The sequence below is a fragment of the Eurosta solidaginis genome, chromosome 1 (assembly GCF_040869045.1).
Source record: "Eurosta solidaginis isolate ZX-2024a chromosome 1, ASM4086904v1, whole genome shotgun sequence".
In the NCBI taxonomy this organism is placed as follows: domain Eukaryota; kingdom Metazoa; phylum Arthropoda; class Insecta; order Diptera; family Tephritidae; genus Eurosta; species Eurosta solidaginis.
The window spans coordinates 394098652-394120802 of record NC_090319.1 but is presented as its reverse complement, the minus strand read 5'-3'; the positions used below and the strand labels follow the sequence as shown (position 1 = coordinate 394120802).

The window sequence follows — 22151 nt, the reverse complement described above, 5'->3', positions numbered from 1 at the left end:
AATTTAAAATCGACTAAGTGGCATGAGGACAGTTGTACTTAAAATTACGCCATTAAGGGAAATTTAGCTCCAAACTCAAGTCTTAACATAAAATAGATTGAACAACAAGCCCAATCGCAAAAAGTATAAACATGCTAGTATTAATTCATATAGCTACTGAGATATTTCCAAAACGAATTCAGGCCAGGCGCAGGCACACCTCATATTTTCGACAAAAAGATCCAAATTGTTTTTATTAGTCACCCTTATAAATGAACATCTGCGAAACGATGACTGCAAAAATTAATAATTAAAAAGGAAAGTTCATATTTAAAAAAATACCTCAAGTTTGGCTTACAAGGGGGGGAAAAAATTCTTGAACGTTTTCTTTTGATCTGGATATTGCGCTTCGAAAACTTTTTAATGGACTGTTAAGCAAATACTGTATAAACCAGTTTCGAAAACATTTAAATAAATAGGAAAATTAGAAAACTTTTATAAAGTCTTTCCGCTTTAATTTTAGCTTCGCAAAGTGTAATTATTTCCCCAATTTTGCTATTGTGTTTCTTTCATATTAAAAATAGAATTTCTCATTCTTTTATGAAGGAAAATGTAAAACACCCTTTCCACCAAAAAAATAAATCTCAAAAATGAATACTAGTTTTGACAGACTTAACTTTTAGTAAACTACTTAAAAGACTTTCAAAAAACGTTTTATAAAATTTTGAAATTCTTTTTAAGGAATTTTAAAGATATATCAAATTTTCCCGAAACACTTTCGAGATTCGACAAAAAAATTTATTTTTTCTTGTTTAAGAAAACAGGAAAAAATAATAATTACTGAAGCAAATTTCTGCTGTTATTTTTTTACTCGCAGGTGTACATACATGCATATGTAGATTTGTTTGATAAATAATAGACTTCTGTTTTTTCTTATGTTAATATTTACATTTATCAAGATAAACATTTACACGTACAAGTATTTAATACCTACATATATACATATATATATTTTTTAATATTTTTTCATTTCAATAACAACACATTTTTCATCAAGTCTAAAATAAATAAAAATTGCATTCGCTAGCAACAAATAAATACGAATTCAACTACATCTATACCAGTGCATACATACGTAGCTAAATTAAATAACTTTATACATATTTACATATGAACTTTTAAAAATTTCTCATTTTGCAGTTACTTTACCGTGTATCCAATCGAGGTATGCCGACACATCGGTGTAAACAGCCGGATGACCAGCCATACCGCACCTCGTAAAACCAAAACTGACAACGCCATAGGCGACCCATCTGGAACGTTTACGATCGAAATACATAAGCGGTGAGCCACTATCCCCAGCACAAGTATCCTTGGCAAACTCACCGCCAGCGCACACCTGCTTCGATCCCAGCTCGATGCCCAATTTCGACAAAAGCCTAGTACAATTACCACGCTCAACAAATGGAATCCTTAGTTTTAGCTTTATCGGGCTATGAATGTTGTGAAAATATTTATTGACTGTTGTTAACAAAAAGAAAAAAGAAAAAAAATGTATGAAGCAAATGTTAATTTGTTGTTTAACAATTATAGCTAAACTTACATAAGTCGGTGCGACCCCAACCAGATACCGAAAACATTTCACCCACCTTGAATGGCTTCTCATCCGTTTCATTCGGCAAACAAATTGGCATTACGAAATGTGTAAAAGTCACCGCATGTGTCAGTCTTATTATGGCAATATCATCATATTTACTAAACGAATACTCGTTGTATTCTGGATGTACGAGGATTCGATCATATCCAATATCCATAGCTGCGTCTGCACAGTTCAGATAATCAGGCTCCTCAATGCAATCTGGCTCAGTTTTCACATTAAATTCACCCAGTCGAATGTATTTTCTAAACAGAAACAAATAAAGAGAGATAGAAATGAAAGGGATGTACATGCAAATATATTATGTATGCAACTATGTTTATTCTTAAGGATGCCATCACCTAGCATTGTCTGAATTCGGCTTCACGTCACTACTCAGACGGCTGTGCAAAATGACGAACCATTCAAGGTACTTACAGGGTAGCCCTCAATACCGCAATTTCTTGAGTGGTAAAGAAAAATAATCTGCGGAACTTAAAACCGCAGCATGCGATGACTGACGTATGCTGACGACATAAGTATCATCATCGGCATAAGCAGAGGCTCTTCTTAGCCCGAAAATGAGACAGAAAATTCCGGTTAGGAGTGAATAATTACTCTTACCAACAAATGCTACCATGGACTGAATAGGCTATTGAGAACTAAAGTCCTTTCGTGGTAAACGAAAATTAAGATCAACAGGCCACTTGTCATACCCATCGTGAGATTACACCCATGTGGTTTTCGATAGAACAACTCTCAGAAGTATTAACGGGCCTCTCAGTCTTTGATGTGGCAGTTATCAAAGAGAATTTAATGATGACGATTTAAGTTGAAGAATGAAAAAGCGATTTACGGGATTAGTTGGACAGCCGACGGTTGATTTCGGTCCCTTCTGAACGATAACTATCGCCAATTGGACATTCAAGTGGGGCCAAACCGTCCTCAACCTGTCAAGAGCGCCGATTATTTCTTTGACGAAATATAATAGCTCGCCTTCTCCTCGTCCACAACAAGATAAATTTTTCCACGTTTTATTAAATCCACAGCTATAAATATCATTTAGTACATACCGTAAATTCTATGAGAAAAGCTTTATTTTCAGTCGCCCATATTATCTTCTCCTGAATTAGGGTAGAAAATTGTCTAGTTTGAAATTTCGCCGTTGTGAATAGCTCGCCTTTCACAACCCTGATGTCAACAACTTCTTTTTATTTCATTAAGTGTTGATGTGTGTCGATTCCCTTATCATAGGTTATGTACGAGGTTTGGCATTTAGTGAATATCTGGTCGGTATCAGATTTTCCAGGTCTAAGGCCGCACTAGTAAAGTCCAGTCAGCTACTTACCCAAAAATCCAAATCAGGTGACACGACGTGCTTCACCGAGATGGCTGTAGGTTAGATTAGGTGATAGCTGGCCTGGTAGGGGAATCTCACTTGGGCAACATGAAGGCCCGTTGTGATACCACACACAATAAAATACCTACTTAGAGTGAGTCGCAACCGAAGTACTTACGCCTGGAAAAAGCTTGGCAATCAAGCATAAAGTGAATCCAACTCATCATCCTCCATACAGCTACAGCAGGATGGGCTTCCAGTATATTGAGTCGTACCGCATGGATTGTCATTGAACAGTGCCCTGTCAAAACCCCAATAGCCATTGATAGATGGGCCTTAGTGAAACCATTTATTTCGGCAGATCTCCTGCCATCCACTTCCAGAAAGATCTTGCTACCCTGTAAGAGGTTGTGTCCGCCCAGCCCTTGCTGAGCTGACTCGAGGCCCATCTATGCAGAAGCAAACCACAGGTGGCCAGCGGAATCCCGAAATATCTACAGCCATCTTTATCCGGTTCAGGTGTACCGATGCGGGATATCACTATGGCCCAGAACCCAAATAATCTTAGTCATAAAATAGTTCGACGCAATCGCAAGCGAGGTCAATCACTTCCAGACCACCCTCGATCGCACTATAGTTGAACTCAAGGCCGCTTGGCTATCAGAGTAGATGTTATATTCCCTAGTAAGCTGGTTGTAAGAATATTAGTATTCCACAACTACACGAGAGCGAAAAACCACAATAGACAAGTAGATAACAACCCGTCAAACGTGAATGGCGGCCACTACACTCAGAAAAAACTTGAATGAAATGGCACTTAAGAAATTGTTTCCTCTTCGCATGGCCAAATTTCTACAAAATGAGGAAAAAGTCTTCAAATTGAGGAAAAAATTTATTAAGTGCCATTTCATTCCCATTTTTCTTCAATCGGGAGAAATTTTTTTCTGAGTGTAGCTCACATACGTATGTTGTCATGCTCGTTTCATAGTTCATCTTAGACTGATCTCATTTTAAATTGTGTGGTGTGCATTGTTTGAAAAATTAAGAATACCGTCCGGTGCTCTAGATTGGATCTTATTTGCGTTGTTAAGCTGGCCCGTAATCGGCCATGTTGGCACGATGAGCTTCTTATTCTTTGATTAGAGCAGACTTGACTTCCAATCTAAGGGCATGCGGTAGTCCTATCATATTTTACGGATGCTGTTTACCACCTCTTAACCACAATGAACAGCTCGACCAATTGTCGGCCTTTAACAGATTTTATCGATTTTTCATATGAGTTTGCGAAATTTACGAGATTTTTCTGTCAAAATACAAAAATAATGTATTTCTTCACTTACAGTCCATGTTTCTCCCGTACACCTTCACCTTGTACGCAATGCGCCGCAGTTAGAATATGACGATCATCAATCAGCGCCCCACTGCAACCCAAGTCATCTGCGAATTATTTGAAACACACAAAACACTTTAGCCCTTTCTTTAGCAAACACTTGAACTCATAACTTAGTCATACTTGAATGATACACCAACAGAGCCAGCCACGGAAACTCATCCAATTCGGCAATTTCCCCACCATAAATACGATTCGTCACCTGTTTACCGCATTCCTTACGCAAATTAAAATTTTCCACTGTCTGTATGCGACGCTTTAGCTTCTTCCGTTTGAACTGCGATGTTACATTTTCAAAGCGTTTATGCTCGAATTTAGAAAATTTCAACGAAGGGTACAAATAATCCTGTCCATTGGCTGGACAACAAACTAATGGCTCAAACATATTCACATCGCGGTTTTGTTTACAGGTACATTGCACTTTCTTAAGGAAATTCACCTTTTCCGAGGATATATTGGCCATACTACGCGCCTGTAAGTAGGCTGAACAATTTCCCACTTCCAGGCAAACGCCCAGTTTCGTTTCATTGGGTATATCACAATTAGATGGAGGAGTATGAGCATTATTGTTGTTGCTATTGCTATTGCTGTCAACTTTCTGCGGAATCGAACGTAATACGACTTCTGAGTAAGCGCGCACATAAAACGCGACTGATAGCACACAAATGACAACTAAACTGCGACTGTGAGGTTTCATCATTGACTTGGAGATCACATTGGTTCGGTATTTAGAAAATGCGACTTACACATGTATGTATGTTAATACGGTAACGCGTTGTAAATGTAATACCGATAACGTGGAACGCAATCCAAAAGCGTTAAAAACAATTTACTATCACTGGTCAGCCAAAGCCCGTATGGAGCTGCCGTAAAGCGAGACACACGATTTTACTTGGCTCACTGTGCTAACTCAAATGTAATACCGGGTTGAAAAACCTTTTAGTTATCCGCTCAATACACGGGCACGACCACAACAGCTTGACGTTCCACTCAGCTGTGAGCTCGATTAGCGGACGACGCATTTCACAGTGAGAGTGAATGTGAAGACGTTGGCAGAGGTTGTGCATTTAAAAGTTTATTATTCATTTTATGAAACAATTTGAACGAAAATCATTATTTGTTTAGCCGCGGCTCAAGCGAAATCAAACATTGGCAAAGAGATATAAGGAGCCAAAATTTAAAACCCCAAAACATTTTGAATGAAAAAAAGAAATTAATCATAATGTTATTTTAATTTTAAATTTCTATACAACGCTTCAATGAAAACGTAAAATGCCAATAATAATTTGCGGTCATTTACACTTTGTGTTTACCTTTTTTTCATCACCATCCGCAAAAGCTGTGACGCGTCTTTCATAAACGGGAAACATAGTGACGTAACGCTTCGCTCTTAAGTGTGTGGCGCAAACACTTCACCCCACCAAGTAACACCGTCTGAGCCGGTTTCCAGCATAACATAATCAACAAGTCTTGTTTGTGTTCGACTGCTCACAGCTGATGCGTTTTCACTTTCGTTTAAGCCATAATGAAGTTAATTGTTACCTAAGTGTTTTGAATGCATACTTTTAGTCGTTTACAAAATGTTGGGCTCACATTTGCTCGGCGTCAGCTTTGTAAGACAAGGTTGTAAATGGAAGTGGCCGAATATTAATTTTACTTTAGTGTCCACAATGTTCCTAATTTATGTTAAATTTGTATGGATTCGTTGCGATTTTATTATTGCACATGCATACATACATATGTATATGTATATTTTAATATTTACATGTTTTTCGGAATAATAGTCATTCTTGGTATTCAAACCGATTCTGTCTTGGCTCTGTTATTTGCGATTTTGCATCATTGCATAATCTCGGTATGTTTAAATTACGTATTAATTTTACTGGTACATCAATTTTTAAGTCCAATTTGTGCAAGGCGTCCCGAGGGCTCTAAAGATTTTAAAAACTCGACCGGATATATTATTGTACAGTTATTGTTGTTGTAACGAAGGCTATCGATGTGATGGTCTTTTGCCGGATATAGATCCGGTATGCTCCGGTAACCAAGCACCATTAAGGTACTAGCCCGAACACCTCGGGAGAAGGCTATCGATGTGATGGTCTTTTGCCGGATATAGATCCGGTGCGCTCCGGTAACCAAGCACCATTAAGGTACTAGCCCGAACATCTCGGGAACGATTTATATGGCCACATTAAACCTTCGGGCCATATCCCTCCCTCCCCACCCCCAAGTTCCGTGAGGAGCTTGGGGTCGTCAGAGCCACGGCTGTTAATGAAACATGATTCGCCACGAATAGGTGAGGTTGACAATTGGGTTTGGAGAAGCTATATATTGCGCTGGCAACCTGAAAGGGTTGCGCTACACAACCCCTTGAATCTGGTATTTTAGTCGCCTCTTACGACAGGCATACCTACCACGGGTATACTCTACCCCTTGACCCGCTGGTGTCATTATTACATTTGACTGTTTGAATCTTTAACGGACTGTCCGTGGCATCCGGTTCGACCGGATGTCGTTTTCTTTTGAATTTTAAGCGTTTTGAGTCTTCTCTGCGATTTTGTTTTTTTTTTTAAAGGCATGATATGACCTTTTTTCTGTTTATGGCGCAGGACAGCAAGGTTGGCATGAACTCCGGCCAGCCGACATGACTAGCCACAGTGCACCACCAGATCATGCCGACTGTCTTCCCTGCTGCTCCACTATAGATGCGATTCCATAACAGATGTACAGTCTTTGGTCGTTGTTGTATCAACAGACATATGAATATGTATATTTCGTCATATACTTACATAATAATACATTTCGACTGCTCGCTCGCTGCATAATCTTCTTATCGTTATTGTTAATATCGAACTTCGGAAGTCAATATGTTCTCGATTTTGGAGAGGACCTCTAATATAGTTTATTGCATAAAAATCTAATTCGATTTATTTGTTCTGCGTGGCATTTCGGTTTGATGTTAGGGCTAAAAAAGATCGGCTGTTTTCGTCCATCGTGCGGACGGGCGATTACTAATGTTTTCCTAGCTGACTTCAAGAAGAAAATTGTCTCACAAATAATTATCACGGCAATGGGGTAAGACCACGTTTACATATGCCTTAATTTACAATAAATCGTCAATACATAATCTACGCGTTTAAATATGTTCCCAGGGAACCAGATTATTTTCTGTCAAATTTTTACGTTTCTCTTTTTATATTGTACATCTAATTAGAGATAACAGTCTAGAGGTGGAACGTTTTTTATAAAAAAAAGAATCAGCATCTCTGAAATTTGTTCATAATTATCAATTATCGAGGGGAAAAATTTATATAGGAAATCTAGTTACCTAATTAATGATTAGGAGTTAAGTTCGAAAATGAAGATAATCTCGTTATATGTAAACTAAGTGTAAAGGTGCGAAAGATCATCAAACACTTCGCAAACATATATTTAGTGTTATTTCTATTTATTTATTTATCAATCTTTTTTTTTTTTTTTAATTTTATTAACCTAAGTTTTTAGTGAGAATTTACTACTTACACGCAAATTTGTAATGAATACTAAACGAGCATATTGGTCAGACTAAAGATCGGGTGAATGGCAAGATCACAATTAAAATAAGAAAGAAAGCTTATGTCTCTATACTACATACTTATTATCTTAATAAATTTCATCCAAAATTCGTCTATTGACGAAGTTTGCTGCGTATCCACGGGACAAAGTTAGCTACACGCGTGTGCACTGCTGGCCAACCCTCCAGACCGCATTTGTAACCAAATGAAACTATGCCTTCCAACACCCAAGCAGCGTTACGAAAGCGCATCAACGGGCTACCCGAATCGCCATGACAGCTGTCCTCCCCAAAATTACCACCCGCACATATTTGGCTATCAACCACATTAACTCTAAGTTCCCGATATTTTCGCTGACATTGACTCAAATCGACAAGTGGAATTTGTAATTTTTGTTTAATCGCGCTTTTCCAACTGCTTAGGGTTTTTCCCCAACCTGCAACAGTGTAAAGTGTGCCGCTAGTGGGCACCACAGGTTCTTGTTGCACCGCTGATGGTAAGCAAATGGGTTTAATTGAATCTGAAAAACGTACATCTTGACTTAGCCGAATTAATGCAATGTCATTCTCCTTATTAGGCGAGTTGTTATTAAATAATTCATGTGGAATTTTTTCATCGATGCCGACTCGCAAAGCTGCAGGAGCGCACGAATACCCAACGCAGTCAACAATTTTGGTCGTGTCGTATTCACCCAAACGAACTGCGGTGCTATGGATGAGATAAGAAAATACAATTTATTTTAGTTACATATGCTATATAAGTTTTAAAAAAAGAATTCTTAGATATAAAAAAAAAAATTAAAACATTTCCATATTTGTGAGTTAAGGGTTGGGTGTATACCGGGGTTGAAACATGCCTGAGAGACTACCCTCTGAGCTGTATGAACAGAAAAGAGCAATGCTCTACACACAAATTTAAGTCCACTCTGCCCATTTAATAAGAATTGAGACCCCTTAAAGCGCGCTAATTACCTCGGAATCAGCCTCCTTAATATCCCTTATAAGATATAACCTCTACCGCATTGTGCGAAAGAATGAAGGTCAATGTTAACAAACAGGTTCGCAGTTCAGTTTTAGCCTTGTCAATGCACTTTTCAGAACAAATGCTATATTACCATCTTATTTTGAAGTATTTTAAAGTTGCTTTTCCCGAGACTTGGACACAATATCTACGGTGTGGTTGGCTAGAACGTTACTTCCACAACGTCACAACGTCGGCCAACAGCATGTGGCATGTTATCACTATATTTACAGTTTCCATATAACTTATTTAGTCATTGCTCGATGACTCCACGCAAAATCTAAATATGTCTAAAAGCGGAGTCATTGGTGCCGTTTGGCGTATCGCTGTAGTCATATCCCTAACGTAACCCTATACGATACATTGTTATCGATTAATGGTGCCTTAACCTAAAAATCGTGAAAATTTCATAAAAATGAATAAAACGCAAAAAATTACAAACATATTCCACAAAAAATAACGTAATGAATAAAATCTACAAAAAGTTATTAAATTCACCAACTCAAATATTTTTATGTTATGGATATGACGAGAAACCAAAAACCAATTGGTTGGCTACGATACGGTTACGACCTTAGCGTTACGGTATGGCACCAATAATCGATTACATTGATTCCCATAAGGTTGGTCGAATCAGCTGTTATAAGGTTACCGATAACGCACCAATGTCTGCAGCTTAAAATCAAAGAGTGCCGCTTCAAGAGACTTATGTAATGTGTTTAGACTCCCCAACTTACAAGCAAGGAACTCTTCAGATACTATACTTACAGTGTTGACTTCAAGCAATGCGCCGCTGTTACCACATAACGGTTGTTAATTAGTGAACCACCACAATTAGTTGAGAAAGTATCGGATGCTAAAAATATATCAATAGATATTACATAATATATACAAAGTACTTTAAGTCACTTACGTCTTTTGTACTCCAACAATACCAACCATGGGAACTCGTTTAAATCTGTATCCATGCCATTGTAAATTTTATTCGATATCGTAACACCGCCACAAATGGGCGCGCCAGGCAAACTCCCTCCTTGCTTGACTGACATTTGAGTTCTGGATGAAATAAAACTCTGTGTATTGCGGTGTCCGTTGCTGTCAAATCCACGTCCTGGATATCGTGGTCGTTCAAAATATGATGGCACGGGTGGAACTTGTTTAGTATTCTGTTGTCGACTGAAATCGTCATAATCGCTGTATCCAAACCCAGTATCTCCAGTGCAACACACATAATATGGTCCTTCACCGTACCCTTCGAAGCATTGAGAAGATCGAATAAACTGGATATCGACTGGATTCATTGGACCGTGTTCTGTCAACGAAAATAATGTCTGGCAATCATGAAATGAGACACATGCGCCGAAGCGGCCGTTAGGATTACTGCAGCTACGAGCTAAAATTATAAAATAACAAGAACAACCAAAGATCTAATAAAACAAGTAAGGAAGGTTAAGTTCGGGTGTAACCGAATATTACATACTCAGTTGAGAGCTAGGGTGACAACATAAGGAAAAATAACCATGTAGGAAAATGAACCGAGGGTAATCCTGGAATGTGTTTGTATGACATGTGTATCAAATGAAAGGTATTAATGAGGGTCTTAAAAGGGAGTGGTGGTAGTTGTATAGGTGGTGGCCTTTTCGAGATATCGGCATAAAGGTGGACCAGGAGTGACTCTAGAATGCGTTTGTACAATATGGGTATCAAACGAAAGATGTTAATGAGTATTTTGAAAGGGAGTGGGCCTTAGTTCTATAGGTGGAAGCTTTTTCAAGATATCGCCATAAAGGTGGACCAGGGGTGACCCTAGAATTTGTTTGTACGATATGGGTATCAAATGAAAGGTGTTAATGAGTATTTTAAAAGGGTGTGGAGCTTAGTTCTATAGGTAGACGCCTTTTCGATACATCGCCATAAAGGTGGACCAGGGGTGACTCTAGAATGGGTTTGTATGATATGGGTATCAAATTAAATGTATTAATGAGGCTTTTAAAAGGGAGTGGTGGTAGTTGTATATGTGAAGACGTTTTCAGATATCGACCAAAATGTGGACCAGGGTGACCCAGAACGTCATCTGTTGGATACCGCTAATTTATTTATATATATAATACCACGAACAGTATTCCTGCCAAGATTTCAAGGGTTTTTTATTTCGCCCTGCAGGACTTTTTCATTTCATTCTACTTAATATGGTAGGTGTCACACCCATTTTACAAAGTTTTTTTCTAAAGTTATATTTTGCGTCAATAAACCAATCCAAATACCATGTTTCATCCCTTTTTTCGTATTTGGTATAGAATTATGGCATTTTTTTCGTTTTTGGTAATTTTCGATATCGAAAAAGTGGGCGTGGTCATAGTCGGATTTCTTCCATTATTTACACCAATACAAAGTGAGTTCAGGTAAGTACGTGAACTGAGTTTAGTAAAGATATATCGATTTTTGCTCAAGTTATCGTGTTAACGGCCGAGCGGAAGGACAGACGGTCGACTGTGTATAAAAACTGGGCGTGGCTTTAGCCGATTTCGCCCTTTTTCACAGAAATAAGTTATTGTCCCAGAATCTAAGTCCCTACCAAATTTCACAAGGATTGGTTAATTTTTGTTCGACTTATGGCATTAAAAGTATCCAAGACAAATTAAATGAAAAAGGGCGGATCCACGCCCATTTTGAAATTTTCTTTTATTTTTGCATTTTGTTGCACCATATCATTAATGGAGTTGAATGTAGACATAATTTACTTATATACTGTAAAGATATTAAATTTTTTGTTAAAATTGGACTTAAAAAAAAATTTTTTTTAAAGTGGGCATGGTCGTCTTCCGATTTTGCTAATTTTTTTTAAGCATACATATAGTAATAGGAGTAGCGTTCCTGCCAAATTTCATCATGATATCTTCAACGACTGCCAAATTACAGCTTGCAAATTTTTAAATTACCTTCTTTTAAAAGTGGGCGGTGCCACGCCCGTTGTCCAAAATTTTACTAATTTTCTATTCAACGTCATCAGTTCAACTCACCTACCAAGTTTCATCGCTTTATCCGTATTTGGTAATGAATTATCGCACTTTTTCGGTTTTTCGAAATTTGCGATATCGAAAAAGTGGGCGTGGTTATAGTCCGATATTGTTCATTTTAAATGGCGATCTGAGATGAGTACTCAGGAACCTACATACCAAATTTCATCAAGATACCTCAAAATTTACTCAAGTTATTGTGTTAACGGGCAGACGGACGGACGGACATGGCCCAATCAAATTTTTTTTCGATCCTGATGATTTTGATATATGGAAGTCTATATCTATCTCGATTCCTTTATACCTGTACAACCAACCATTATCCAATCAAAGTTAATATACTCTGTGAGCTCTGCTCAACTGAGTATAAAAAAACAACATATTGAGTTGTAGAATTGTGTGTTATTCCATGAGATGAGTATGGGGTTTTTGCATCAGTGCGGAGGTATACGGGCGTATGCGTTCTGGGAATAACCTTCACCTGTGCTCTTTATTGTATTACTTATAGTTGAACAGCTTGCACTTTTTGTGGTTTATATTTCTAGGCGTTCCTTTGTTATTTATTATTTGATGTTTTATGCATATACTACATTAATATAAAATTAATATTCCACGTATTAAATAAAAACAAAATAACTTATCTCGAATTAAGCGTTTATTACTTGTAATAGTTAGATGAATCAGGACACTTTCAGTACATACATACATAGATATCGCATACGTCATTGAATATCAAAGCCATTCGTCAAAATAGTCTATATTGATGTGCATACATACATACATACCCATATGTTTGTATGTATATGTTTATATTAAGAAGAAAATATTGATAGTTTTGCTAATTTAAATTTTAAATGGGCATAATCGCGTTTGAAAACCGCAAAACCAAAAGTTCCGCATCTTTTGATTTAAATAAATTTTCTCATAAACTAAAGTGCACAAAGTATAGACATTAGATCGTATCACTAATAAAAGTGAATATAATACATATTTAGGAAAACTATACAAATATAAAGAGATAATTTTACTCATTCACGTTCGCCGCCTTTGCGCCTATTATCCTTAAACTGTTTTTTAAACAAACGCTTTGAAACAAAGTTACCATTCCTTAAAAAACTCTTCTTTATGTTGAACGATTTCGCCTGCCTGCGAGTTGTAGGTGATGTTTAAATATCATGAGTATACATATCACTTAAGAAGACATCTTACTAATTGCTCAGGGCTAGAGTAAAACTCTCTACTACTACTAAATATCTATTGGTAGTTGAATTCTTATGCACTATGCCCAACTATAATATGCCATGATAGGCTCTGACATCTCGGAGTAAAAGCGCTGCTTAGTGTGCAAAGCAGCTATTAGCTATTGGTACTATATCAGGTTTTAAAATCTTAATGTCATATGTCTGTCTCGCTGTTACTTACTTTCTGGTACGAAATATTGGCCAAGCACCGACCCGATAAAGAAAAAGGCACTTAAAACTGAACACAAAATTGAACGGCACATTTTAATTTTTATTTTTTTGTAATTTAATATATTTTCTTTTTAAACTTTTGAAAGTCTTATGTATGTGTTCAAGTAAATATAAAATATATATTTGTAAAAAATTTTTTATTTAACATATTTTACTATTAGTCCTTGACTTAGCACATAATCACGACGCACATAAACGTTGACGTATTTTTATAAATCTGCTATATAAGTATGTATATAATTCTGTAATGTTTACGCTTAAAATATTGAAACAGGACTGGAACCTCAGTTGGCAAAGTAGCCAACTTTTATACAGAGCTTTCATCTAGAACAGAAAAAGAACCGTACATTAATGCATCCTACATTACTCACTATCTAAGTTGGGCACTTAAGTTTGTATGCTCATTAGGGTGTGCATTATTTGTATGTAGACGATTTTTTGTTAGCTACGAAGCTGATTGGCCGATTAAAACATAGACCGCAATTTAGGAAGTTTAAAGTATAAGCTAGACCAAAAATGTGGTAAAATTGTTCAAGGCATAATTAAAAGCAATATTCAAAAATTCCCCATCATTCCGATAAATGGAAGAATATTTATTCGAAAATTTACTCAATGGTCAAAAAATGGGGTTTTCGCGATTTCCTTGAAAACAATAAATTTGGTGGCTTTACGGATAATTTTGTGATCTACAATTCTTGTCTAAAAATGTTTGCTATAAAATTTACCATTTTCAAAAAAATTTGCCAAAAACCTAAATTTTAACCTTTGACTTCGAATAAATTTGTTTCATTGTATTGTGGTGAGGAAATTTTAAGTATTGCCTTTAATTATGATTGGAACAATTTTACTCATATGCAGCTTGTTGAGAATCAATATAACTTGGATTGTCTATTTCGATCGGACTAACTTCACAATCGGTGATGAAGGGATTTTAATAGAAGTTCAACTCTTTATTTTAAAGAAGTCTCAAATAGAATGTGATACGATTTTTATATGAAAATGTTTAGTTTTGCCGTGGGCTTGAAAATACATTTACTAAAATCCTAGATATCCGAGTGAAGAGCAGTTCGAGTGGGTTGATACTAGCAATTTATGAGCGTTTGAAAAACTTGAGCTGCTCAATTAAATTTATAACCAATAGGAAGCCGTCATGGCTATAGACTAAAAAAATTAAAATAAGCCTTTTCCCAATGAAGAGCCAAATTTCCATATGAAACTAAAAACAATTATTTAAATAATGTTGGCATATGAAATCACAGCGGCCATCGCAGACTGCGGAGGATATAATTTTTACAGCTAGGCTATATTTTTCGTAATGAAAGAGTTTTAATGTATGCTCAATGAACCGTTTCATTTACCCACGTGAAGAGTATACCCAGTAGTAACTACTAGAAATCTAACCCCAATATATTTATAGTCAAATCAAAAACTTATCTCTAAATAAAGCAGTCGAGTACAAATATCAGCCCAACCGGAGCCTTTCTGCTTTCCATCTATGCAAGCACTGTCGAAAAATAATTTCTAAAATGAATAAATAGATGCAAGGCGCGATAAAATCCTAAGGGATTTAAGGCCGAGCTTCTCTTCCAATTAGCATAGTGCTCCTTTTTAATATTTCCTCTTAATATATTTCCGATACCGAACAGCATCTGCAAGGCAGATGAATTTTCACTGAGAAGCTTTTCATGGCAGAATTACACTAGAAGTTTTTGTCAAATCACTGCCGAGGGGCGACCTCGCTTAGAAAAACTTGTTTTCTAATTGAAAATACTTTTAAATTTTCGATACAATGAAATTTGTAAAACAAAAACAAAAATAACAAAAACAACAAAGAGGAATCCTTCTTTTTGTCAGACAAGACTTCAAGGAAGGCACACCTTAATGACAGGGAATGAGATGCTGGACAATATCTACTGTTTGAAATATTTACCAAGTTGTATGTATGTAAAATGAGAGCGCCTTGCTGATGATTAAGGCTCTCTCTGTCATTAAACAGTTGATGAAACTTTGACGTATGTATATGTGTAGATAACAAGTTTTATGTGTTAAAAAATTAATTCCGTTTTGTTATCAGATCATGACTAAACGAATCGACTTGCATTTCTCCTATTTATCTACGTACATATGTATGTATATTCTACCTAATTTAATATCAATATTGTTCAAGTTTGTCACTTAAGTCTTTTGTTTGGGTACTTTACTTTTGTTTTGCGACACAGCGGAGACTTTGAATATTTTTTCGAAAAGAAATCAAACCACTCTTCATTCTAGTAAATTTACATACTCACACACCCGATTTGCGGTTTGCGGCTAAAATAAACAAGAACAAACAACAAATTTTATGAGCTTACTATTGACATTTTTGTAAAAATAATATATTTATTGGCTTATTCAGACCGATTCATTGCCAAAAGTTAAATAAAACACGTAAGGAAGGCTAAGTTCGGGTGTAACAGAACACTACATACTCAGCTGAGAGCTTTGGAGACAAATAAGGGTAAATCACCATTTAGCAAAATGAACCTCGGGTAACCCTGGAATGTGTTTGTATGATATGGGTGTCAAATGGAAGGTATTAAAGAGTATTTTAAAAGGGAGTGGGCCATAGTTCTATAGGTGGGTGCCATTTCGGGATATCGCCATAAACGTGGACCAAGGGTGACTCTAGATTGTGTTTGTACGATATTGGTATCAAATTAAAGGTATTAATGAGGCTTTTAAAAGGGAGTGTCGGTAGTTGTATATGTGAAGGCGTTTTCCAGATATCGACCAAAATGTGGACCAGGGTGACGCAGAACATCATCTGTCGGGTACCACGAATTTATTTATATATGTCACACCACGCACAGTATTCCTGCCAAGATTTCAAGGGCTTTTGATTTCGCCCTGCAGAACTTTTTTATTTTCTTCTACATAATATGGTAGGTGTCACACTTATTTTACAAAGTTTTTTCTAAAGTTATATTTTGCGTCAATAAACAAATTCAATTACCATGTTTCATCTCTTTTTTCATATTTGGTAGAGAATTATGCCATTTTTTCATTTTTCGTAATTTTCGATATCGAAAAAGTGGGCGTGGTCATAGTTGGATTTCGGCCATTTTTATACCAAGATAAAGTGAGTTCAGATAAGTACGTGAACTAAGTTTAGTAAAGATATATCGATTTTTGCTCAAGCTATCGTGTTAACGGCCGAGCGGAAGGACAGACGGTCGACTGTGTAAAGTAAACAGTTATCGCCATAGAATCTATGCCCCTACCAAATTTCATAAGGATTGGTAAATTTTTGTTCGACTTGTGGCATTAAAAGTATTCTAGACGAATTAAATGAAACAGGGCGGAGCCATGCCCATATTGAATTTTTTTTTTTATTTTTGTGTTTTGTTGCACCAATCATTACTGGAGTTGAATGTGGACATAATTTACTTATATACTGTAAAGATATTAAATTTTTTGTTAAAATTTGACTTAAAAAAAAATTTTTTTAAAGTGGGCGTGTTCGTCATCCGATTTTGCTAATATTTATTTAGCACACATATAGTATTAGGAGTAACGTTCCTGCCAAATTTCATCACGATATCTTCAACGACTGCCAAATTACAGCTTGCAAAACTTTTAACTTACCTTCTTTTAAAAGTGGGCATTGCCACGCCCACTGTCCAAAATTTTACTATCCATCTTTGGTAATGAATTATCGCACTTTTTGGGTTTTTCAAAATTTTTGATATCGAAAAAGTGGGCGTGGTTGTAGTCCGATTTTGTTCGTTTTAAATAGCGATCTGAGATGAGTGCCCAGAAACCTACATACCAAATTTCATCAAGATATCTGAAAAGTTACTCAAGTTATCGTATTTACGGACGGACGGACGGACATGGCTAAATGAATTTCTTTTTTCGCCCAGATCATTTTGATATATAGAAGTCTATATCTATCTCGATTAGTTTATGCCGTTACGGATTACAGTTATGCGAACAAAGTTAATATACTCTGTGAGCTCTGCTCATCTGAGTATAAAAATAAAATAAATAAACATAAGGCGCGGGAACCTCTTCGGAGGTAGGCCCAGCTTTTCTTCCAATTTGCGTCGAGCTCCTTTTTTGAATTTTTCCTACAAATTGGCGAAACAGGACCTACTAGTTTTATGCCGGCTCCGAGAGGCATCTGCAAAAGCAGATGAGTTTTCACTGATAGCTTTTCATGGCAGAAATACATTCGGAGTGCTTGCCAAACACTGCCGAGGGGCGACCCCGCTGAGAAAATTTTCTTCTAATTGAAAAAACTTGTTTCTAAAATTTTGATGTTGCTTTTCCCAAGACGTGAACGCAGGATCTTCGGTGTGGATGGCGGAGCACGCTACCATCACACCGCGGTGGCCGCCGCCAAAATGCTATGAATAAATATGTTTATGAATTTTCGCATGAGTGAATGCTTATGGCATTTTTGAAGTGGAAATCGAAAATATATATCGTGGTAACGGTTTGGAACTTACTTTTAATATTTAAGTTTTCGGTTTTTTATTTGATTAGCAACGGAAGTATCTTTTGATATACGCGTTCGACAGTTATAGTAAGTACTAGGTGCAGTGCTCGCATGGTTTAATATGACTAAGGCCCGTTTTTTCAGTGCAAGTTTAAACTCCAGTTAAAGTTGAGTAGAGTTTAGCCTTGGCCATATTAATTTCATTGATACAAATTTTATTTTGACTATATTCATATTTTTATACATACTTGAATATGTAAGTATGTATGTATGTACATCAGGTTGTATCATAAAAGAAAGTTGCAAATGTGTTCGCGGATGTGAATAGTTACTTAAAGCATGGAAATTTAAAAATAGGAAAGAAATTGGTATTACAGAAAAATTACAAGACAGAGCACAGCGTAGGTGCTAGGACATTTTTCAATCAAATCGGCAAGCTTTTCAGGTAAACGGATGCCATGGGTCGCAGTAACAAAGAAAATGTCCTAGCCACCTTCACTAGCACCGGGGTTTGTACACTTACCCTATTAGGAGTTCAAAAAATAAAAAAGCGCTAAGTCCTATTGAATTTCCATACAGGTGTACGTCTAGAAAACCAATATTTTTGCCAAGAGCCGGTAACAGCAGATACCGACATGTTATTGTTTCATCATCGGCCGAGTGGTCGATCACCCAGTCATCGGCTTCTTATTTGTTTCTTATCGCCTTTTGTAAGTATCTGCTTCATTAAAAACAGATGAATCGTCGATAATAAATCAGTAACAAGCCAATTACAAATTGGTAACTTTCCGGCAACAAATCTTAAGTTTTTGATTACATATCGCTCACATTTCGATAAATAATCGATAGTTTTTCGATAAATAATAAAAAAATCGATAACATGTCGATAATTTTTTATAACATAGCGATAAATTTTCGGCAGATAGTCAATAACTTTCGATAATAAATCTGCAACTTTTCGTTAGAAAGCTATAACTCATCCATAAAAAATATGTAACTCTTTGATGATCTTTATTATATACCTCGTCTTTACTTCATCCAAAACGCAGCTATGTATGTACGACAACTCGATAACCCATGTGATATTTTAATTAATTGTAAGCATTTGGCATTGATCGCCCTTTATGCTGATATGCGTCGCATCAATATATGGGGGAAAAATTTTTAATATTCAAATTTTATTTTTTTAAACTATATGCTACTGTTTATAAATTTATATAAAAGTAGATGTAATAACGAACATTTCAAAGCAAAAATCATGGGAATTGGTTAATTTTTGAAAAGTTATTGGCAGTTGAAAAAATAGGTGAATAAAATATCGATTACATTTTATCGAATTCAATTGCCGATCAATCCGAAAAAAAATGTTTTTGAGGTAAAAAAAAACACGTGTTTCATTATTTTGACCAAAGAACAACATATTAAAATTTCATCGAAATCAAAAATCATGTCCCGCGCGGACCGGGTGTCTTGAAATGGAATGAGCCTACAGGATTCTGTTAACATTTTCATAAAATGCACTTCTTATACATCAAAGCGGAAGTTTATAATTCCGAATGTACTCATAAGTTAAAGCCTAATCTGTTTGACATATTTTAGCAATAGAGACTGCTTTTCGCCACAAAAAAAAAAAAAAAAACTGGCACTAACTCGATTATGACTAAAAAAAGGGCACTTTTCGTAAATTAACTTTACTATGATTATGCTCATGGTTTGTAAATAACTATCTGTTAAAATGTTTGTACGATAATTACAATCGACTTATTTTGGGTTTGAAATAAAAAATAATAGCTTCCAAGGCAGTTGGGAAATTCGTTTTTCGTTTCGAGAACAGTCAAAGCACATTTCTGTTCGTTATCATGGCATATGCCTGGGAAGTTCACGATCGATCCTGTGAAAACTAGATTACTAAAAGTAGTTTTTTAACTGCTCGTAAAAAAGCCTATATTCTAATTAATAATTTAATACATTTTCTCTATAATATGAGTTCTAAATATTGCACATCACATTGCATTCGAGAGCAGTTCCAAAATAAAAATCAATCTTTGGCCTAAACCAAACATTTTATAAAAATCAAACATTTTTAAAACACTACATTGTGCACTACATATATATCCAACGCAGTTTCCATGGCGCTACCATGGCTCAATATGATCCACAATCCAATCTATATAGCTTCGTACGCGTGTGTAAATGCCCGGGCGGTTTTCTTGTCCACAACTAACTCCAAATGAAACAAGGCCCTCCAATACCCAAGATGTTGAATTTAAACGCATTAACGGCCCACCAGAATCGCCGCTGCAAGAATCTTCATGAAAAACGTCACCAGCGCAAATTTGTTCGTCCGCTACATAGAATAACTTTTCGAAAGTAAGACGACATCTCTCCATAGAAATTAGTGGCAAACGGACCTTTTTCTTGGTTTTACTGTGTTTAGCTAAACATAATATAAAGTTTGGTGTCTGTTCTGTAAAATATTAAAATAAATGTTTTTCATAAACATTTGTCTTACATAGGCCCGTATACCCCCAAACAGCAGCCATTAAAGGTCTACCCACTTTGAGTTCTTGTAGAAGCGATTTAATTGGCAAACAAACTGGTTGAAGATAATCGTCAAATTTCACTGAGCTATCCACACGAATCAAAGCTATATCCTTATGTTCATTTATGAATAAATCTCGATCGGCATCATAACGCTCATGTACAACTATTCTTTCGATTCCAAATCGTTGATAAGGCGGCAGACATGTCTGAGAATTGCATTTCGACGCAGAATGAATGTCATTCTCCCCTACACTCAAAGAGACGCTGCAAGTTAAAAATAGTTCCTAAAAGATGGCAAAAACAATTTCCGAATTTCTTTTCTTTCTTTAATACTTACAGTTTGCCAATTTGCTGTTCGACTGGACCGGTGACACAGTGAGCCGCTGTTAGAACATAACGTTCATTTATCAGTGAGCCAGCGCATTCCGATACTATGACGCCACCGGCTGAAAGTAAAATTATAACAAAGAAATTTATTAATGTTCACTTTTCAAGAAGTACTTGATCAAAATGATTCGAAAAACAAAGTAAATGTTTAATATCGGAAACTGAAGATTTGCTTTGAAAAGAGTCTGGCAGAGATCTTATCATGTAGGAGAAACTGGGATATCTTTTAAGTAGCCTACCCTCACTTTTGAATATAAAGATTAACTCGATACCGAAACATCGATTTGTAATTTCGATTAGCTTTTGCCCTTCAGCATAACAAAACTCATACGCAATGGTGCTCCAAACCATGCAATATTTATGCTGCAGTGAGACGTAAAAAATTTACCTTCTCATCCATTTTGCTTACAAATTAGTCTAACATTCTAATGCGACTAGTTATAGACAACACTTTTTTTGCCTTATATCAAGAACACCTTCTTGGTTCCCCGGAAATTTCTATCCAACTTTGACCTCAGGCCGACCCCTTTAAAATATTTTCTGCGTATAAATCATTCAAATCATTTCAGTATCTTACCAGTTCTATATTCCAACCTGACCATCCAAGTAAACTCAGTTATCTCAGCCTCTTCACCACCATAAATCTTATTCGATATTGTCAGAGCACCGCACAGTGGTGGCCCAATCAATGCGACATTCTGATGTCTATCATCAGGCCTCCCGTTTTGTCCCGTATCTGGAAATATTATGCGCTGTTGCCAATCCGTGTTAGCATCATGGAATTTCGTATCATTTGTGCAGCAAACGAATTTCCCACTTGCATCACTGCCACCGTCACACTGTGACAAACGTACAAAGCGATATTGCTCGGTGAATCGCCTCTTCAATACAAAACTCAATGATTTGCACTCGTAGATTGAAATGCACTTGCCCACGTTTTGATTAGGATTAATACAAAAAGCGCCACCTAAAATTGAAATAAAAAAAAAATTTAGTTAATTTTTCAAAATATTCGTTTATAAACTTTTACTTTTCTCTAATGTCTCAGCTGATAAATTAGACGCTATGAACAAGACGCCACCCGCCAACCAAAATATAATTCTAAAAACCGGTCCCATTATAATTTGTTATTCTCGGCGACACTTCTAAGATATGACTAAGTCGAGGGAGCTTCAAACATTTTGACTTATTCAACATTGTTCTGTGTAATGAAGCTTTGAAAACAAGCTTTTCCTCGAAACTTTGGCGTTGGTTTAGTATTAGAAACAAATTGTATTGTACAATATCTATAACTCATCTATATTTTAATCGAAATCTTTTAATAGAAGCT

The 22151-nt window shown here is 36.3% G+C and overlaps 3 protein-coding genes across 3 annotated transcripts; all 3 read right to left on the bottom strand.

The window, feature by feature from the left end:
* Positions 1 to 900: 900 nt before the first annotated feature.
* Positions 901 to 5353, bottom strand: LOC137238527 (CLIP domain-containing serine protease B8). Its single transcript, XM_067763633.1, has 4 exons — positions 4468 to 5353; positions 4295 to 4391; positions 1583 to 1881; positions 901 to 1500 (listed from the first exon to the last, which is right to left on the bottom strand). The coding sequence occupies exons 1-4, from the start codon at positions 5042 to 5044 to the stop codon at positions 1169 to 1171; spliced, it is 1305 nt and encodes a 434-aa protein (XP_067619734.1). The 5' UTR covers positions 5045 to 5353; the 3' UTR covers positions 901 to 1168.
* Positions 5354 to 7776: 2423 nt separating this feature from the next.
* LOC137238528 (serine protease 7) lies at positions 7777 to 13672 on the bottom strand. Its single transcript, XM_067763634.1, has 4 exons — positions 13361 to 13672; positions 9835 to 10314; positions 9690 to 9777; positions 7777 to 8609 (listed from the first exon to the last, which is right to left on the bottom strand). Exons 1-4 carry the CDS (start codon positions 13440 to 13442, stop codon positions 8015 to 8017), a joined length of 1245 nt encoding a protein of 414 aa, XP_067619735.1. The 5' UTR covers positions 13443 to 13672; the 3' UTR covers positions 7777 to 8014.
* Positions 13673 to 19838: 6166 nt separating this feature from the next.
* Positions 19839 to 21939, bottom strand: LOC137245773 (serine protease 7-like). Its single transcript, XM_067776942.1, has 5 exons — positions 21852 to 21939; positions 21399 to 21788; positions 20772 to 20880; positions 20403 to 20698; positions 19839 to 20327 (listed from the first exon to the last, which is right to left on the bottom strand). Exons 1-5 carry the CDS (start codon positions 21937 to 21939, stop codon positions 20026 to 20028), a joined length of 1185 nt encoding a protein of 394 aa, XP_067633043.1. The 3' UTR covers positions 19839 to 20025.
* Between the last annotated feature and the right edge of the window lie 212 nt (positions 21940 to 22151).